Here is an 18,979-nt window from a genome sequence, read left to right on the forward strand (position 1 = left end):
CCATACTACCAGTTCCCAAAGTATTGCCACTTTCTCCCGGAACACCCTGTATATATAATCGGGGCTGATCGGTTGAAATTTATTTATGAATATTTTTCCAGCATTAACTCTTTAATGGGGTTTGCAAAAATTTACACTTTTGTAGTCTAATTATCCTGGATATTTCACAAAATTTGAAGTTTTCATTAAGTTTGCACTAGTATTGTGTGAAAAATTGAATTTTTTCATTTAGTTTAATATTTTGATGTAATTTTTTAACATTTTAAAGCAAAACTCTTGATGAAATTTATTCATAATGCAGGCGAGGAATACTTGGACACTCTTTTGTTATAATTTGAAGTATCATGCAGATGGTAACTGCTAAGAGTATTGGCATCTATATGGGCAGGGGTGCTGAATTTTCAAATCCAGTTCAAGTTCTCTTATGGAAATTTCCATTACCTTTTTTCAAATAAATAGTACACTATATGTTTTTTAATGTTTGTGTTTTTTCTATATCACGTGTATAATGAAATCTGAATAATAAACATGCCATTATATATTCTTGCACTGTTGATAGCCAAATTTTAAAATCTGTGGTGATATGGTAGAAGTCGACCATATATTAGAATGTATTGCAGTTACACTGTTAGAGCCTTCCTTAGGAATGTCACTCTGGTCCAAGAAGTAATTACTTTAGTCCAATCTTGTATTAATTAATAAATTAAATGCTTTTAGGTCACATTAAAATGTGTAGCTTTATATTAGTTGGATTTGTGGCTTTCTTAGCCCATAAACATATGTATAACTGAGACTTACTTGTTGTACAGCATGTTTCACTCGCTGTCGGCCCCTGATTTTCACTCATAGAACTCAAACTATTGGTTTATAATGAAATCAAATTTACTACTACAGACATACCTTGGTGTGTCTAGTCCATTCATGTGCATGTGTCTGGGTAATTCTGAAATTAAATGCCAATCGCGTGGACGTGAGCTTTCAGTCTATGTTCTCAGCCCTGCTGTTGTGTCGCACCTGATAGTGGTTCGTGATTACAGTAGAGTAATAGAGCAATGCAGTTATGAGTCAGCACTCAATGGAACAGCGTGTGTTTATTATCGTTCGCACATACTGGAAAACTCTAGTCCATAAAGGTGTGCCAGCGACAATTTATTGCACAGTTTGGGGGCCAGTAACCATCTTCAAAGTCTTCCATTCAATATTTGGTGAAGAAACTGGAAATAATGTGTGCAAGCATATGGTATGGCTTATTTCACCTTGCAGCGACATGTCCACCCTGGATGTTTCACCGGACTTTCTGCCTTTGTCCCTGATCACTTAGCTGACGGATGCGCAGGTCAGCATAGCATACCTTCTTAAATGCATGTTTTGATTTTTCATTGCTATAATGTCAACAAGGAATGACTTCAGATTAGTGTGAATGCTATATTTTCATAGATATTTTCACTGTGAAGTTCAAAATATGATCAAATTTACAAAAACTAAAGAGATTTCTTAATATTCCCATTGTATTATTTCAGGATTTGATAGGGATCAAAAAACATGCTTACAACATGCAAGATCTGTCAATAAAGTAATGGGACTGGCAACACTGCATCCCATCTGACAATGTTGCAGGCCCACCTGTCAAGAGAAGGCTAGATCCAACATCTTGTACAAATTGAAGTCGCTAGATTATTGTTAGTGTGGTTTCCCTCAAAGCAGTTGTTCGTCATGTGCCTCAGAAATGGAAGAGCACAATTTGGTTTTGTGTGAAGCTCTGGGAAATGCCATGCAAAGGTTTGAAAAATGAAACAGGCCTGTGGGGACCATGTTTTGCCAAGATTGCAAGTGTTCAAGTAGCACAAGGCACTTTCGGATGGCCATTAATCTGTAAAATATTAATCCCGTGCTGGAAGACCTTTAACTTCGAAAACTAATGGCAATGTGGAAAGAGTGTGATCTCTTTTGTGTTGTCTGAGCACCAACAGACAATAAGAATGATAGGTGATGAGTTGGATTTGAACCATACTACAGTCCATCAGATTTTCATACAGGAATTGGGCATTGCCAACATTTGGATGCTTCACCATGACAATAACTCTGTCACACAGCAATCTCTGATGAATACATTTTTCGCTAAAAAGCACATTCTGTGGTTCCTTAGCCCTCTATTTCCTTCATATGAGTCACTGTGGCTTTTTCCTGTTCCCCAAATTGAGAATCCACATCAAACAATGTAATTTTGGGACAGTGGACAACAATGATAAAGCTGTAACACATCAACTAGAGTGATTACATTTACAGACCTCAAACACTGCTACGAAAAGTGAGAGCAATGTCTCTGGCGGTGTGGGGTCTCCCAAGGCAACAATTTTGAAGGAAATTAAGTTTATTTGTAGTTTGAACACGTATACAGAGCTACGCTTCAACAGTCTAATTACTTTATTGACAGACCTTGCACATTTCCATGCAACCAGTGATGTTAAAGGATCAGGAACCCAAAAAATTCTAACGGGGTCCCCTGCAGGACTAAAACCTTTTTTCTCGCATAATTTAAATTCGAGCCAAATTGTGTATTGTTTCATTTCAATATGGAACTTGGACCCTATTTAAACCGATGCAGAAAAAATATTCCTGGACTGTATTTAAATTGATCCGGAAAAAAATGTTCCTGGACCGTACTTAAATTCAGCCGGAAAAATGTTCCTGGATGGTATTTAAATTCATCAGAAAATAAGATTCCTGGACCAAATTGAATGGTTCTTTACGGTCCAGAACCCATTTACGCCAACTGATTTTTCTCCCAGACAGGAATTGAATTTATTTACAATTCTTGGAGCTTTAACAAACCTGTGTGCAACATAATCTCTTGGTGTTCTTATATCTGTGAACAGTCACAATCTTAGCTTAGACTTCTGAAATAAAACCCATGTATATAGCCAGAAATCACAAACTATAATATTATAAAAGCAAATTGATTAGCACGTACTCTTTTTCCTGCATAACCAAACTGTTAGTGCTCTCGTCTTTGGTGCGAGAGGTCCCAAGTTTAAATCACGGAATGAGTCCCCAAAATTTTGGCATTCAACCAGTGTCACGAGAACAATTGGGAAGCTACTTGAAAAGAAGTAGCGGGTTCTGGTCTCACAAGCCAGAAAACAGCGATGACAAAACTCAATAGAAAAAGTCACTCTGGCAGGCTCTGGCCTTCCAAGGACTGTTGCACAGTGGAGTTTAGTTAATTAGCACGTACTATTGAAAAAAAAGGTAATGAAAGTGATGGAATAAATGTGTTCAAACATTTGCAAAATTATATTAGGTTAAGTTAAATTATGATGATAGTAGCATTGATCCTATTTTCAAATACACAAAAAAAGAAAAAAATACTAACCATGAAAATGTGAAGAAACTTGATTTTCCACATAAACAGAGAGAAGACACTGAAAAAGTATTAATTCAACTGTAGGAATGGTCATGCTAATGACCCATAAAATTCAGAACAGGCAGTATTTATTCTGTATCTACTTTCAAGTTTGTATCACTAAGGTTGTATTGCAATATAAATCACTCATTGGATTTTGTCCAATTTTAGATTAATTTGTCTGGTTAATATGTCTTAGCAATGTAATTCTCTAGTTATGCCAAATAATAATAATAATAACAGACATGTGCATAAAATTAAAATTGTTATTAACTTGCTTGTTACTATTCTTTCTGCTCCAATGTTCCTCTGGTGATGGAGAATCACTTTAGGAGACACAAATAACTCAATTTCGCACAATTTAATGTATGTATTATTTTTGTTAGCTGCTATCATGGTCACTTAATATGCAATAAGTGGAACTATTATTATTTAACTACTTTTTAGGCTGTTCACATAATAGATCACACATGGCACAGAGCAATGAAACAGCTCTGTTGCTTATGTGTCATCATCAGATGCCCTACGACAGCTCTCCACTGTTTGTTTGAAACAAGCTAATGAATTAACACAACGCACAGTGCAGTGATAAAACTGCAAAGGTGCATGTGCAGAACACAGTAGCCCACAGACTGTCTCCTCAACATTACTTCGGCAGCATCACATAATATATGTCAGACACGTAGAAAGAGACAATCTTTTGCATCGTGCCACACCATACCTGATCTATTGGGCAACTGGCCTTACCGTTATAACTGTATTCTTTGCCTGAATGAAGTTTATGTGAAGTAATGTTATACAGTGCCATGCAAGAGGTTATGAACATTGCATTTTTTGCGATAACTTTTCTTACGCTTTGAAGTTCAAGCTGAGATTTTGTGGGTATCTTGCATGTGTGTGTGTGACAAATTTGGAGTGGTTTGGTAAATCACAGAAAGTTTATCAAATATACGTGAAATTGAATGTTTGGTTAATTTTCCTCGCATTTTCTTTATTTTCTTACATTAATATTATTTCCGTTTTTATTTGTGGAGATGGCTAGGACCCGATGTGTTCTCAATCTTGACGTGGAGTGACAGAAGGCGATCGCTGAGGTCATTGACAAAGATGATTGGAGGCGGAGCTCGAGATACTGTTCAACACCTCAAGATCAGCCATCTGTAGAGTTCTACAGTGGGCCAAGGTATGGGAAGTCATCATCAAGATGCCCAAGCCTGAGCAGCAGAAGGTGACCGATTCCCTGTACGATCAGAACATTCTGCATGCTGCCTGTCTGCCAGAGACATTACTTAGAAAATAATGACATCGGGAACAAAGCCAGCGACTGTGGACACTGAAGAGGTGGCTGAGGATGTAGAGACTGTAAAGACATCAGCCAGTGTAAAGGACATTGATCTTCTTCAAGAACAGGAAGGCCAAACTGACGTTGGCGAAGGAGCACCTGGTGTAAACGTGAGAGGCAGTGGAACCACGTGCTGTGGACCAATGAGATTAAGTACCTTGTCTGGAAAGGAACCTGGGGAGTGGGTACTACATCCCAAAGGCAATAGGTATGACCCTCCTCTACCGTATGAAACATGCGTCATGAATGTCATGTGTCAGTTTCTCTTGTCAGTATGTCGGATGCAGCTTCATCCTGCAGGAGGACAACAACACGGAACATCAATCAGGGGTCACCCATGAGTGGATCATCCCCATAGTGTGACTCGCATGGAGTGGTCAAGCCAGAGTCAAGACTTTAATCCCATGAAGCACATGTGGGATGACCTGGAACAACACCTCGAGCACAAGACATCCAAGAATTTGAATGAGAAGTTTGCGAAGCTGAAGGAAGAATGGAGCAATACCGCACAGCCGGTGATCGACACATTGATTGAATTCATGCTAAGCAGATGCCAGGCTGTGATCGAAGCTAAGAGGCTTTGCGACCAAGTACTAGAGTTCATTGATAATGGTGACTAGTTTGGTGATTGTTGCTCAAAGTGTTCATGTATTATGGTGATAAGAATGAGTAATTTTTTTTTTGCCAGGTTGAAAAAACAGGATACAGATTTTTAATAATTTTATTAATAGTCTGAAATGATCTACCACTTGCTGATATGGATACCTTACTGTCCAACCTATAAATATTTCACCTGAATCTGTGAATTTCAAAAAATTTTCACAAAAAAACGTGATGCTAATAAACTTTTGAACGACCCTGTACAAGTCAGCTTTCCTGCAGTACCAATTAATTATAAATGTGACTTGACAACTTTTGAAACAATGGGAACTGCATTTGTAACAAATTCACTTCAAGATATAATTTGCATTATTGTAAGTCACTGTGCACATCCTTTTTACCTGCTCGTTTATGGCATACTTCTTAGTGGCAGAATTTTTCTACTACCGTACCTGAGACATTCTGATATTCATCATACTAAAAGAAGCCTACCAACATGTCAATTGGGATGATACTCTTGGTCAGTGTTTATGTTTGGTGTTATGTACAACTATCTTGCATGTAAAGCATTTTTCATAATAAATGCTACAGAAACGTTCATCCTTGAAATATTATGATATCTCTGGTTTCCACTGTATATTTGTAATTACGGTTTTGCACACTAAATTTGTCACCGAAGATAAGGAGTTCCTTGAAACTGTTCGGGATGTTGAGCTTGGTTAAATTAATGTTGTTTTTTTTCCCTGTCTGCCATCTGGGTATATTACATTTTCACTTGGCCATTTTTCTCCTAGGTGGAGTTTGTTGCCAACAGACTTGGTTTACTGGTTTTTCCACAATTTGCATAACATATTTAATGTTCTTGTCTGTATGTTTCCATCTTGCAAGTGGTAGCACGGATTTGAGTATGTTCCTTTGTTGTTCACACAAGTATGATAGTCAGCAAATTTCTGTACGTATTTCCGATATGACGGCTGATAGAGCATGTTTTTGTACATTACGGATCAGGGCTTTCATTTTCTAACTGTTGGCAGGCACTTTCCAATGAATAAACTTAGGGAAAACCGCACTGTTTGCAAGCTTTTAGAAATTTTATGTCCAACTGACGTTCATTAACGTTAGTGTTCATTCTGTTCATATTCCCATAATTCCTTTACACACCAAGGTCCCATATTCATATTATGGGAATGAGAGAGGGACAACAGTAAAAAACTACAGAGAAACATGGTACTTACGCTTGTTTTTTTATCTGTTCTATTAATTTGGGTGCCCCTTGCCACCATCCTCGTTGAAACTTGTTGCTTAGCGCATTTCTCATCTGCGTCCGTGTCATCTGTTAATTGCTACACTAGGGGGAATCCATGCGTGGTGTGCTTGTCCACTATCGATGTTCAGTTCATGTTGGAGGTGCATTATGGCATGTGTTTCCTTGATTTTAGTGTCTTATGAGTGTGCACACTTTGTATTTGATATGTACTTTTTCGATTTTATGCAAGTTCTGTGGTGGGTTTGGCTGTTTTTGCATCTGTTAGGTACTGTTAAACCTCACAATAGAAAATGAAAAGCACAGCAAAATCAACTTCCTAGACCTCACCGTAAGCTGCACTCAACAAATTCAACCAATTTTCAGAAAACTAGATTCTGGCAACCAATATACATGCACTCTTAAACCTCCCACCCAAGCAAAACGCTAACAAAAACTTCTACCGAAGAGCTTTCTACTGTTCCAGAGAAGAAGATCTAAGGGACGAGATAGCAACTATTACTGAACTAGCTCTAAAGCATGGACACACTGAATATCAAGTTTCCAAGTGGTGTAGTAAAGCAGAAATCCCTGTCACATAACCCTCACCACCACAGTCAAGTCCCAGGAGCCAAAAATAATTGGTTTGATTTCCCCTACCACATCCAACAGCCTTTCCAAAGCCCTCCAGCCCCTACATCATCAAAGTAGTGCACAAACCAACTTCCAAAATAGCTGATAAACTAAACAAACATAAACGATACTTCCTCTCCCCTCTCCACAACCCAGGTGTCGATGATGCAGTGTGAGAGTGCAAGGTTCATTACATCGACAGATCCATCAGATGAATCAAAGAGAGAATTCAACATCACCTAACAGATGCAAAAACAGCCGAACCCACCACAGGACTTGCAAAACATATGAAACACAACAGCCATAAAATTGAAAAAGTACATATAAAATATAAAGTGCACACACTCATAGACACTAAAATCATGGAAACACATGCCATAATGCACTTCCAACATGACTTGACCATCAATAGTACAGAAATACACTATGCATGGATTCTCCTACTGCAGCAACTCACACCAGTGAATGTCAGATGGCAAAGGCTCAGACAAGGAAGCAACCACAATGCACCTAGCGGTAATTGAGAAACAAAAAACAACAGGAACGTACCAAGCAACAACTCAACAAGGATGGTGGCATTGGACACCGAAATTAATAGAACAAAAAAAAAACGCTTCGTGGAAACCATGAGTACCAATTTCATATGTAGTTATTTACTACTGCATCTCATTCCCATAATATGAATTACATTTGGTAAATGAAAATTGGAGTTTTTCGACCATAAGCTTGTGGCCGAGACTGTAATGAAAAACACGAGCTATAATTTGTAACTCTAGCATTCGTAGTTACAGAGATACAGTGAAACCTCCAGCTTACATTCCTGGATTTTATATTTCCCCACATTGTACATTCAATCTTTGTGGCCCCAACATAGCAAAATGTAAAAATTTTCTCGATTCTACGTTTTCCCACATTCTCAGTTTTTCAGCTTGTTCCATGAAAAACATAAAATCAAGGTTCCACTGTAGAATTTTATTCAAAAACCTTGCACAATTTTGAACTTTCTGCTGAAAATGCCTTGTTGTTCAGATCTTATTGCGTAAAACTGGCCTTGGCATTTAAGGATGTAAGTGGAAAAATATAATATCTGGGAAGGTAAAATTGGGGTTCCGTTCCAGATATATCACCTTTAAATTAAGAAATCAAAAACTCGTCGTTGACTTACAAGGTTGTTTACACCTTATCTTGGTCATGTATGCTGCATAGTAGTAACCCTCAAGGCTATATGTGTTAAAGGGATTAAAACACTCAAAGTGAAACATCTTTGCCACGAGCAAGCACTTGCCATAACAATATTTTCTAGTGCTTGTTCAGCATTAATAACCCAAACCCATCTAAATACATTCAATTCCTAATAGACTGAAGCATGTATTAGATGTGACGAAAACTAGGGAAAGAATAGTTGTGTGTTCCTGGCAACTACCTAGTCATATCATAAATTCTGTTACAAAGTTTAGACAGGGATGGCAACACTGGTTGGCAAAGTAACCCCACCATGTTGGATCAAACAACAACCAGTATCATTGTGTGTTTGGCTGTGGTAGCGGAAAGGTGAATTTCACTGCGAGTCAAATGGAGTGGGGTGTATACAAGAACCGTGTGGCAGTAATCGCACTGCACAAAGTTGGCAAATCACCATCTATTATATTCAACACCCTGAAAAAGCTGAATATCAGCAGGATGTTCATGCATTGGACCACCAACAGATACTGCGACACAGGGACAATTGAGGACCGACCCAGGGAAAGTAGACCTCACAGCTTAAGGAGTCAGAAGCTTGTGAAAGCAGTGGCAGCGCAGATTCGACGAAATCCTGTCAGGAAACAAGCAGTGATGGCTTGAGAGCTGAACATTTCGAAAATGTCGATGTCGTGTGTGCCCCGAAGTGAACTAGGACTCCGTGCTTATCGGCAAAGTACTGGACACTTCCTCACTCCTCAGCTTAAGGTCCAGAGGGAGCAGAAAACAAAAAGACTCATTCAGCATTGCGCAAATGGTGGCCACAGGAGGATCCTTTCCACGGACAAAATAATCTTCACGATTGAAGTTTAAAATCATCAAAACGAGCGTATTTATGCCTCGACATTCCAGGAAGCTCGTGAAAACATGCTATGGATCCTCAGAGGCCATCCTCCCAGCTCAGTGATGGCTTGGTGGGGGGTTTCGTACAATGGCCCAACAACTGACCTCCACTTCTGTGAACATGGTGTGAACACATCTGCAAAAATGTACCAAGCGACAGTGTTGGAGCCACTTGTGAAATCACTGACCCGCACCATGTTCAACAATGAGCCGTGGAGCTTCCAGCAGGACTTCGCACCGGCCCACAAGGCAAAGACCACACAGGAGTGACTTCAGAGGAATGTGCCTGATTTCATTGCTCCAGCTGATTGGTCCACCAGCAGTCCTGACCTCAGCCCATTGGACTACAGGTTGTGGTCTGTTTTGGAGGGCATGGTCTGTAGGAAGAGGCATCCAAACCTTGCATGTCTCAAGCGTTCTCTTGTGAAGGCAGTGGCGGACTTTCCCCTCAAGAACGTGCTGCGATCGATGACTGGCCTCAGAGACTTCGGGCCTGTGTGAAGGCCAGAGGTGTTCATTTTGAACAGTGATTGGTACTCTGTGTTGGCAAGACCTGTACTTTTGTAACATCCAAATACAGTGGAACCTCGATTTTACAATATTCAGGGAACTAAGCTGGAAAAACTTAAAATGCGGGAAAATGTAAAATAGAGGTAATTTTTATAGCATTTTGCTGCGTTGGGACCATGAAGATTGAATGTATAATGCAGGAAAATGTGAAACCTGGGAACATAAAATCGGGGTTCCACTGTATTAATACATTAGCTTGCTCACTGTGCCTGTAGTTCATTATTAACTTTGTAACAGAATTTATGATATGACTAGGTATTGGTGAAGAGTATTTTTGGTACTATATTTATCTCTTCACAAATGTATAAGACTGAAATGTAAAATACGGTTACTGATCTGCAATCTTGGTGTAATAAACAGACAAAAACAGTTAATAATCACATACACGATCTATTGTGTTCCATTTCTCATACAGAAAATATGTCATATACATAAAGTCTTTTCCAGGCGGAGAATAAACACACATACTTTTAATTTCAGTATGATATGACAGAAAAAGAAATGCTTGTCTTGAGAAAACCTGCTACACAAAAAAATTGAATGAAAAAATAATAGGAAATCCAAAAATTAACATAAAAGAAAATACTACAATTACACAGCAACAAAAGCACAAATAAAAAAGTAATATCTGAAATCCGAAATACACAATACATAATCCTCTTACGTATACATATATATAAACATCTGAAATCATGATTGCATAATTTTGCAGTTTCTATTTATACTTGTGATATATAATGAAGAACATGATTCTCAATATAATTATTGTCTAAATGTGTGTGTAGGTATATGTGTGTGTGTGAACTGTTTAGTTTCAGACTTAGAAAATTACTAATTTAGTTATCTTGAGTGTAACAAACTTCCACAACAGTACAACTATACATAAGAATATTATAGTTTGTAAAATGCAAATGTATTAATTCACATATACTATGAAATAACTACTTGTAAATCAAAGTGCTGATATTTAAACAATATTGTAGTATGTACTATTGAACTTTTGTGTTGATACAAGAAATTCCTATCAACTAAATGTTTAAAAAGTACAGGTAATATAAAACTGTGATATAATTCAATAGTTTGGCTTATAAAAAAAAATATGTCTGCATATATATGTATATACTCAGATACACGATTATCTAACATGACAAAAAAAGAAAAAAATTAGAAAAAATAATGACCATGATTGCTTGATATGTTTAGCTGTAACTTTTAGTTCAAGGTTCATTTGTACAACCCTTCCAAACTCCATTAAAAAAAAGTGTATATAATGTAAATCTCAGAACACGATCTTTTCTGCTGATGACAATCACACATCTCTCTTGCACTTGAGCACATTGTACACTTCTCACACTCAATTGCAAGTTCTCTCAAGAAAGCAACACGATAAACATGATATACTGTACTACTCTGAAACAATGACAATTATTTTAAAACCACTGCATCCCACAGTGCAGAGAAGTCGAGAAAACAGAAAAATCAAAGACGTGCTAACTTACACTTACGGAATATAAACATAAACGTTTACGCTACTTATCAGATGAAACTAACTTTCACCTAAAGTGATATCATCAGGACAAATGACAATATGGTCAATCAAAACATACTCACTAATACTTAGTATATTTACTTTTTAGACAATATGATATACTCTTTCTTTTGTTTGAGGTTTAGTACGGAGCAAATTTACTCCTCTCAGACTTTATTTTGCAACCATTATTGTTGGTAGGAGGTCCCCCTGGGGTACGCAGCTTAGGAGTATAGGATTTGTGGGTACGATGGACCCCTGTTGTCTGCACTGGGGGGGCCGAGCCACCACCCAGCAACTCTGACAGCCCCCCCAATGCGCTCAGGCTGCTCAGGCTGGAGAGTGCGTTGAGGGCACCAGGTTTGGCTAACAGCTGTGCAAGAGGAATGGCACTGGCCAACGGGGAGGTATTTTGGCCACTGCTACCGCTGGAACCAGAGGTGGAACTTGCTCCCCCGGAGGGATTTTGGTTTTTTTGGGCCTCAAGGTTAGCTTTCTGCAGTTCAATGCTGGGAATAGAGAAGAGGGGAAAGTGGGAATTAGCAAGGAAGAAAACACCGGCAATGCTTTACAAAAAAGTATTAACACAAAGGAAATTTTATTTTGGTTTTTATATTAAGGTTCTTTTTGGTTGAAAAAAATAAAGCTGGAATAAATTAAAAATGGTTTTAATGGATTACCATGACAATATGGATAATACTGGAATACAGGTGGTGTACATTGTGAGGACAAATATGCTAACTGCAAATGGATTTAGCAGTGGCTGGAAGGAGCTACCAAATGGTGTTCTTAGAATTTGGTTTCGAGTAATGGCACCTGCAGACCTTTTCATCGTGCGTCTTTGGCATTGAGAATTCTTACCGATCCCTCCCCTTCTCTCAATGTGCAGCAGACATTTTTTTTTTCTTTTTTTTTTCCAAGTACTTACGTCACCTTCAATCTGTGCACTAATCTTCTTGAAATGTACATGCAGTGTAGTGAAAAATGAGAACAAGGGAAGGAAGTTAGGCATGTACTGGAATGAAAACCTGAAAGGGAAGTCTAGAAATAACAGATCCCAAGTATATAGCCTATACATAAGATGTGTCATGTGTTTGTATACTACATAGGCTATTCGGAAATCAACCTCTTTTGCTGGTACAAGCGCATGGGTTGCTGCAACGTTCCGGCACATGCGCAGAAGTAAGCGGTTACATGTTGGTTCACGTCATCCCAAGTGATCGGTTACTGCATTCAGTGCCTGGTGTGCAGCAAGTGGAGAACGATGGCTGGTGTAATTGCTGCTCCTGCCAAATGTGAAGTTCAAGGTGCGATCCGCTTTCTTCAGGCTGAAGGACTCTGCACAGGTGAAATCCATCGCAGAATGAAGGTGGTCAGGGAAGGCCGTCTATCATGACGGATGATATTGTGCAACATCTGGACAGTGAGATTCGCGAGCGCTGCCGCTTCACGATATCGGACTTGTCTTCTGAATTTCCGGAAGTTGTGCGAACAACACTTTACGAGATTGTGACTGTAAAGCTGGGTTATCATAAGGTTTGTGCAAGGTAGGTGCCCAAGGACCACAAAAAGCAGCACATGGGGTTGGCATTGGTGTTTCTGGAATGCTATCAAACAAATGGTGATGTTTTTCTGTCCAAGATCATGAAAGGTGATGAAACATGGGTCCTTTGAAAATGTTCAAACCAAACAACAATCAAAACAATGGATGCGTATGAACTCGACAAACTCAAAAAGGTGCGACCAATGTTGTCCCAGATTAAACTTATGACAACAGTGTTTTGGTACCGACAGGGGTCTTGCTGATAAAACTTTATGGAGCCTGGTACAACCATCCTTAAAAAACTTCAGACGGGCGATTCAGAACAAGAGGCGAGGCATGTTGTCCTCGGGGATTGTTTTGGTTCACGATAATGCACGCCACCACACAGCCGCAGTCACACAAGCCTTGCTTCAGAAATTACGATGGGAGGTGTTTGACCACCTCCATACAGCCTGGACCTTGCACCCAGAGACTTTCATTTGTTCGCAAAGATGAAAGTGTGGTTGGGGTCACAAAGATTTGAGAGCAAAGAGGAGCTGATGGATGGGGTTCGGGAGTGGCTGAGTTCCCTGGCGGCAACCTTCTTCGACGAGGGCATACAAAAGATGGTGCTACACTATGACAAGTGCCTGAATTCAGGTTGCAATTATGTTGAAAAACAGAACATGTAGGTGTGCAACTTTTCTGCATAATAAATTTTAGTTGCCTTTATATCTGTTTTACTTCAAGCCTCCCAGAGGTTGATTCCGAATAGCCCTCGTATTTCAATTCATCATCACTTCTTTATATCACCGTCAACTGCAACAACATCAATAGTGTCCAACATTCTGTGATGAATGATTGATTTAGTTCATTTGGCTTATTGTGACGATGGGGGTGAAAGGTGATAAGATGTAATGGATGAAAGGAGAATCATAAATACATGTGGACAACGACCCACACAAGATTATACTGGCTGAGAGTCCAGACGCCAGAGCCTCGCTAGTCTGCAAAATGCAGTCCGGAGTGTACTATGTAGAAGGTTGTCTTCTGGAAGGGTCATCCCTTACACAATGAATATGGTGTACTATCAACTTAGCTTGGCTTTCCATGTTGTCTAAAATTATCAGGCCTTTCATTCCTTGATAAAACCAACAAATCTTTACTTGAACTATGGGTGAAGGAAGTAATTAAAACAGATAATCAAGTATAAGGATGAAGTGGAAGCAGATCATATGGTGAATGAAGTGGAAGCAGATCATATGGTGCATGAAGTGGAAGCAGATCATATGGTGCATGAAGTGGAAGCAGATCATATGGTGCATGAAGTGGAAGCAGATCATATGGTGCATGAAGTAGAATCAGATCATATGGTGGATGAAGTGGATACAGATCATATGGTGGATGAAGTGGAATCAGATCATATGGTGGATGAAGTGGAATCAGATCATATGGTGGATGAAGTGGAATCAGATCATATGGTGGATGAAGTGGAAGCAGATCATATGGTGGATGAAGTGGAATCAGATCATATGGTGGATGAAGTGGAAGCAGATCATATGGTGGATGAGGTGGAAGCAGATCATATGGCGGATGAGGTGGAAGCAGATCATAGGGTGGATGAAGTGGAATCAGATCATATGGTGAATGAAGTGGAATCAGATCATATGGTGAATGAAGTGGAATCAGATCATATGGTGAATGAAGTGGAATCAGATCATATGGTGCATGAAGTGGAATCAGATCATATGGTGAATGAAGTGGAATCAGATCATATGGTGAATGAAGTGGAAGCAGATCATATGGTAAATGAAGTGGAAGCATATCATATGGTGGATAAAGTGGAAGGAGATCATATGGACAACAGTCAACTCACCTAGCAGAATCAAGAACAGTTTGGTTATATGGGAAGGTTCCCAAAGGGTATGGGTGCCAGTTGTCTATAGAAGTGTAATTCTGAATTTGTCCAATTGTAACCAGCAAGCAGTGAATCATTTTTTTAAGAACAGAGGGGTGTCAAGCAGTTGCAAAATAGCTCGTAATGTATGTTGAGTTGAAAGATCAGATGGTGAACACCACAAGATGCACAAAGCCATAAACAAACAGGAACCCTTATGTTTGAGTGCTTACTCTTCACGACAATGCTTGCATGCATGTTGACAAAAGTGTATTTCTTTTTTCATGAAAATTCACAGGATGTACAATAATTATATTTAACAATCCAGACTTTCCAGGTTTTCTGGCTCAGTGTGAACCATTTGATGAAATACAAAAAGGCAACAAAAAGTCAAAAATCGGTTTTCATCCAGAAAAAGAAACAACATATACACATGCATAAATAAAATTTAGCCATTTCAAAGATTACAAATTCAATACTAATTTTGTGTTAGTAAATCCCTGGCATATAGCTTGATTGACTGACTGATTTGGTTTATTTTACTTCACTTTTATTGTGAAGATGAGGACATGTGATGATATAGTGATATTGATGAAGGGGGAAACGCAGAAAAACACCAGTGCTCAGGCTGGGCTTTGAAACCAGGAGCACTGCATCATGTTATGCTATGCTAACCACCACACCGCAGAGGTTGGTTCTGGCATACAGGATGTTCCTTTCAAAATATTTACATTTCAATCTATCACTGCAAACAACTTGCGGAAAATAGTAGGTTGGAATTCACGCAAGAAAGAAGAAAATCTCTCACAAGTTTCAGTTCTCTCACAAGTTTCAGTTCAAACTTAAACATCACACTTCCCCTAAAAGGATAGTTTCAAGGTTCCACAAAGCAAAATGTTGACTTTACAGCAGCAAGCAAAAGTGTGTGTGTGTGTGTGTGTGTATGTGTGTGTGTGAAATAAGAAGATTTCTAGTAACAACAATACATGTTTTAATTTGTTACAACATTGGAATGAAATTTTCTTGGCCAAGCCAAAATGGAAAATCACTAAATATTGAATAGAGAAAGCAAATATTAAAGCACAGAGTAACAAATAAAAATACCCTTCCTACCCCCCCCCCCCCCTTTCCCTTAAAGAAATGCTGAAATTGTGAAGAGGAAAAGGTCTGCACTGCCAAGCACATTGTAAAAAGGCAAGGGGTGAATAGGTCGTGAATGCACACCAGTAGTTTTACATATTTTGTCCAACTGAACCACCTGTATACAAACAACACTGTAAGACACATAAATTAGAAATAAAAATACATCAAATTTAGAACTGTTACTACTGGTATGCACCTTGGTGTGGTTACAATTTCTTTAGTTTATTACAGTAACTTGATTTTTTTTCAAATGTTTCTCTAATTACATAGTAATTACAATTTCACGCTTGATAACTTTTCTAAAAATATAATCAACATTAATTATTGACTGTAAAATTTAGGGATGGGCCGATATGAAATTTTAGTCGATACCGATAAAGTACCGATATAAAATTTACCGATACTGATATTCTACCGATCCGATATAAAATTAGACATGGTCCTTGAAGAACCTGAAAGGTTCATTGACCTCCTCAATAAATTTATGTTTCAAGGTGACTGCAGTGAAAGAGAAATTGCATATTTAGACATTTACTTTTTTAGAAAGTAGGGCGTCCAAAGGATATTATCCATAACAGTTACAACAAAATGGCAGCATTTTGCACTAAATTATTAAGATATTTATCGATATATCAGATCGGTAAAATAATCAGTAATTTTACTGATAAACCGATATGCCTATATCGGCCGAAACCGATAGAGTACCGATTAATCGGTACCATCCCTAGTAAAATTAGTATTATGCAGTTTGCTAAAGCAATTAGTTTCTTTAAAAGATTTAAACCCCACAAATTAATATTACTTTCTTTATTGATTATCTACTATTTTTTTTTCCAGTGATTTGGGATAAATAAACAAAGGGAACTGTAAATGTGCCTATCCTGACCTAATGTTTTTAACTTTTACAATGCCTCTAGCTGTTTTATTTAACAATAATATGTTAATCTGATACAGATCAAAGCTTACTAGAGAGAAATTAATGTGTATTTTACCAGTCACATTAATTGTATAATTGAGCAGTTGGAATTATTGTTTCAAATGGATTCCCATGTAGTCAGTCTAATGGTTAACACACTCACTTTTACACATTACTGCAAGTGGTTTTCGGCTCTATTACAGATGAAGACAATGCATCATAATGACAAATAGTGAGAAGTAAGGTTCCAGCCCCAGAGGTGAAGGGGAAATTAAGCACCAACAGTCTACATGGTGACAACGTGTCAGCCACTGAAAATTGACCTGGCATTTCATCAAGTTAACGTTGTTGAATTTTATTTTTATTTAGTGTCTATTTTCTACCACTTTTGCCTAATTGTGATGGAAGATGAGTGATTATATGATTAAACTGATAAAGGGGCAGTCACAAAGAACATCCATGTGCAGGCTTGTATTTGAACCCAGGACTCCCGACATAGAAGCATGCAGTGTTAACCATTCTGCCTTGGAGGCCCATGACTTCGCTGAAGTTCAAATTACTATTCTTCCATCACCCTTAATGCTACTCTATATAATACAATTGTAATGCTAAACAAATTAAACTGCAGAACAAAGTCCAGAATATCACTTATACACACACACATGGTTTTGCACCTTATTTGTAACAAGGTGATGCCACCATGTGATGTATACCTTGCAGGCCTCAACATTACTGTAGCACAAATTTCTAATGTAGAATGAAATATCAGAACACACGGTAAAATGTAAGTTTCAGATTTCCTTCCTTTAAAAATAACTTTTATGCTGAACTTAGGAGGGACCTGATGCATGGTAAAAACAATACAAGACTGTTCAAACTGGTCCACCTAAAGCGTAGATATTTTCACTGATGGTTCAAATTCTTCAAATAGCGAATAAACTTCAGAATTCGTACATATTTCAATATGGAGGAAGTTTAAGATGAAAATTCGTTTCACATTAAACATTTCAGTTTCTAGCTAAATTTTAAAATTGTATGTCATTAATAAACAGACGTTTCAAAATGCAGATGGCTATTATTAATACATCATGTAATTATTTATGTAGCCTTCTACAGATATAAGAATTTGTATCTTTATTTGTAAATTGCATATCAAGCTACGAAACTTTGAAAAATTACCACCAACAGTAATTTTATTGAAATTACATTGTATACCACACCAAGATTTAAAAAGTAAAGAGGTAAATATATGATTATCAATCAGAAAGGAAACAGGAGGAAATCATAAAACATTGTAGAATACAATGGACAATCCAGGTTCAGGATGAAAGATAAGAACTAGAATCACATTCTGTTAAATTATTCCTACAATATATGTTACTAACATAAACTTATAAGCAAAAACAAATGTTATGTGATCTATAGCCATGTTCAGCCAATCCAAAGGTTCCCATCTTTGGAATAGGATTCAGGATAAAAACAATAAGGATAGCAAATAAAGCACAAATTTTGAATAAATGGGATTCACATGGATTTCAACTTTTTTTTTTTTTTTTTTTTTTGTTCTTCTGGTATTGGTGGTAGATGCAAGGAAGCAATGAAGCAAAGGCCTCCAAGATGGAAACATTGAAAAATGGCTGACGCTAGCTTCTTAAACGTGTTTTTTCTATATAAAAAGAACATAAATATGAAAATAAGCTCTCGTGTGATCCTAGTTGTTTTTCTTTTATTATTTAATTAGGGGAGGCAGAGGTACGGGAACGTGGACCACTGCAGAAATTCCGAGGAGGATAGAAAAGGATCTTGAAGCAGCAGCAGATGTCTTCCGGCGAATTCTCAGTCTCCCGAGACGAGGTTCTTCTGCGTGTACACACTGAGAGCACACTCACCTGCTTCCTTATTGGTCGACACTAAGTACTATGGGAAATAAGAAAATGTAAACATTTACCTCATGTTGATCAGGTACTGAGCGAGGGCTACAGAATCTGGATTCCCCGTGATTGTGATAGTCCTGTCAGTACTTCCTCCTTCTCTCTCTTCACAGTTGGAGATTCTGATCATTGCACCACTGATTTGTCTGTGAAACAACAGCGAAAGAAT

General features: G+C 38.1%; 1 protein-coding gene across 11 annotated transcripts in view; it reads right to left on the reverse strand.

Moving 5' to 3' along the window:
• The window catches only part of mub (poly(rC)-binding protein mub), a 223,741-nt gene that overhangs the window by 12,451 nt on the left and 192,311 nt on the right, over positions 1-18,979 (reverse strand). For 9 of the 11 annotated variants that reach the window (XM_083136928.1, XM_083136927.1, XM_083136921.1 and 6 more), the window contains exons 9-10: positions 18,828-18,956; positions 10,244-11,910 (exon numbers count right to left, since the gene is read on the reverse strand). In XM_083136928.1, coding sequence (XP_082993054.1) covers positions 11,544-11,910; positions 18,828-18,956 — 496 coding nt within the window. In that variant the 3' untranslated portion in view covers positions 10,244-11,543. Of the gene's footprint in view, positions 1-10,243; positions 11,911-18,827; positions 18,957-18,979 lie in introns of those variants that run through there. The other 2 variants (XM_083136932.1, XM_083136931.1) reach the window with 1 other exon arrangement.

The sequence above is a fragment of the Lepisma saccharinum genome, chromosome 15 (genome assembly GCF_977018435.1).
Source record: "Lepisma saccharinum chromosome 15, izLepSacc3.1, whole genome shotgun sequence".
NCBI classification, from domain to species: domain Eukaryota; kingdom Metazoa; phylum Arthropoda; class Insecta; order Zygentoma; family Lepismatidae; genus Lepisma; species Lepisma saccharinum.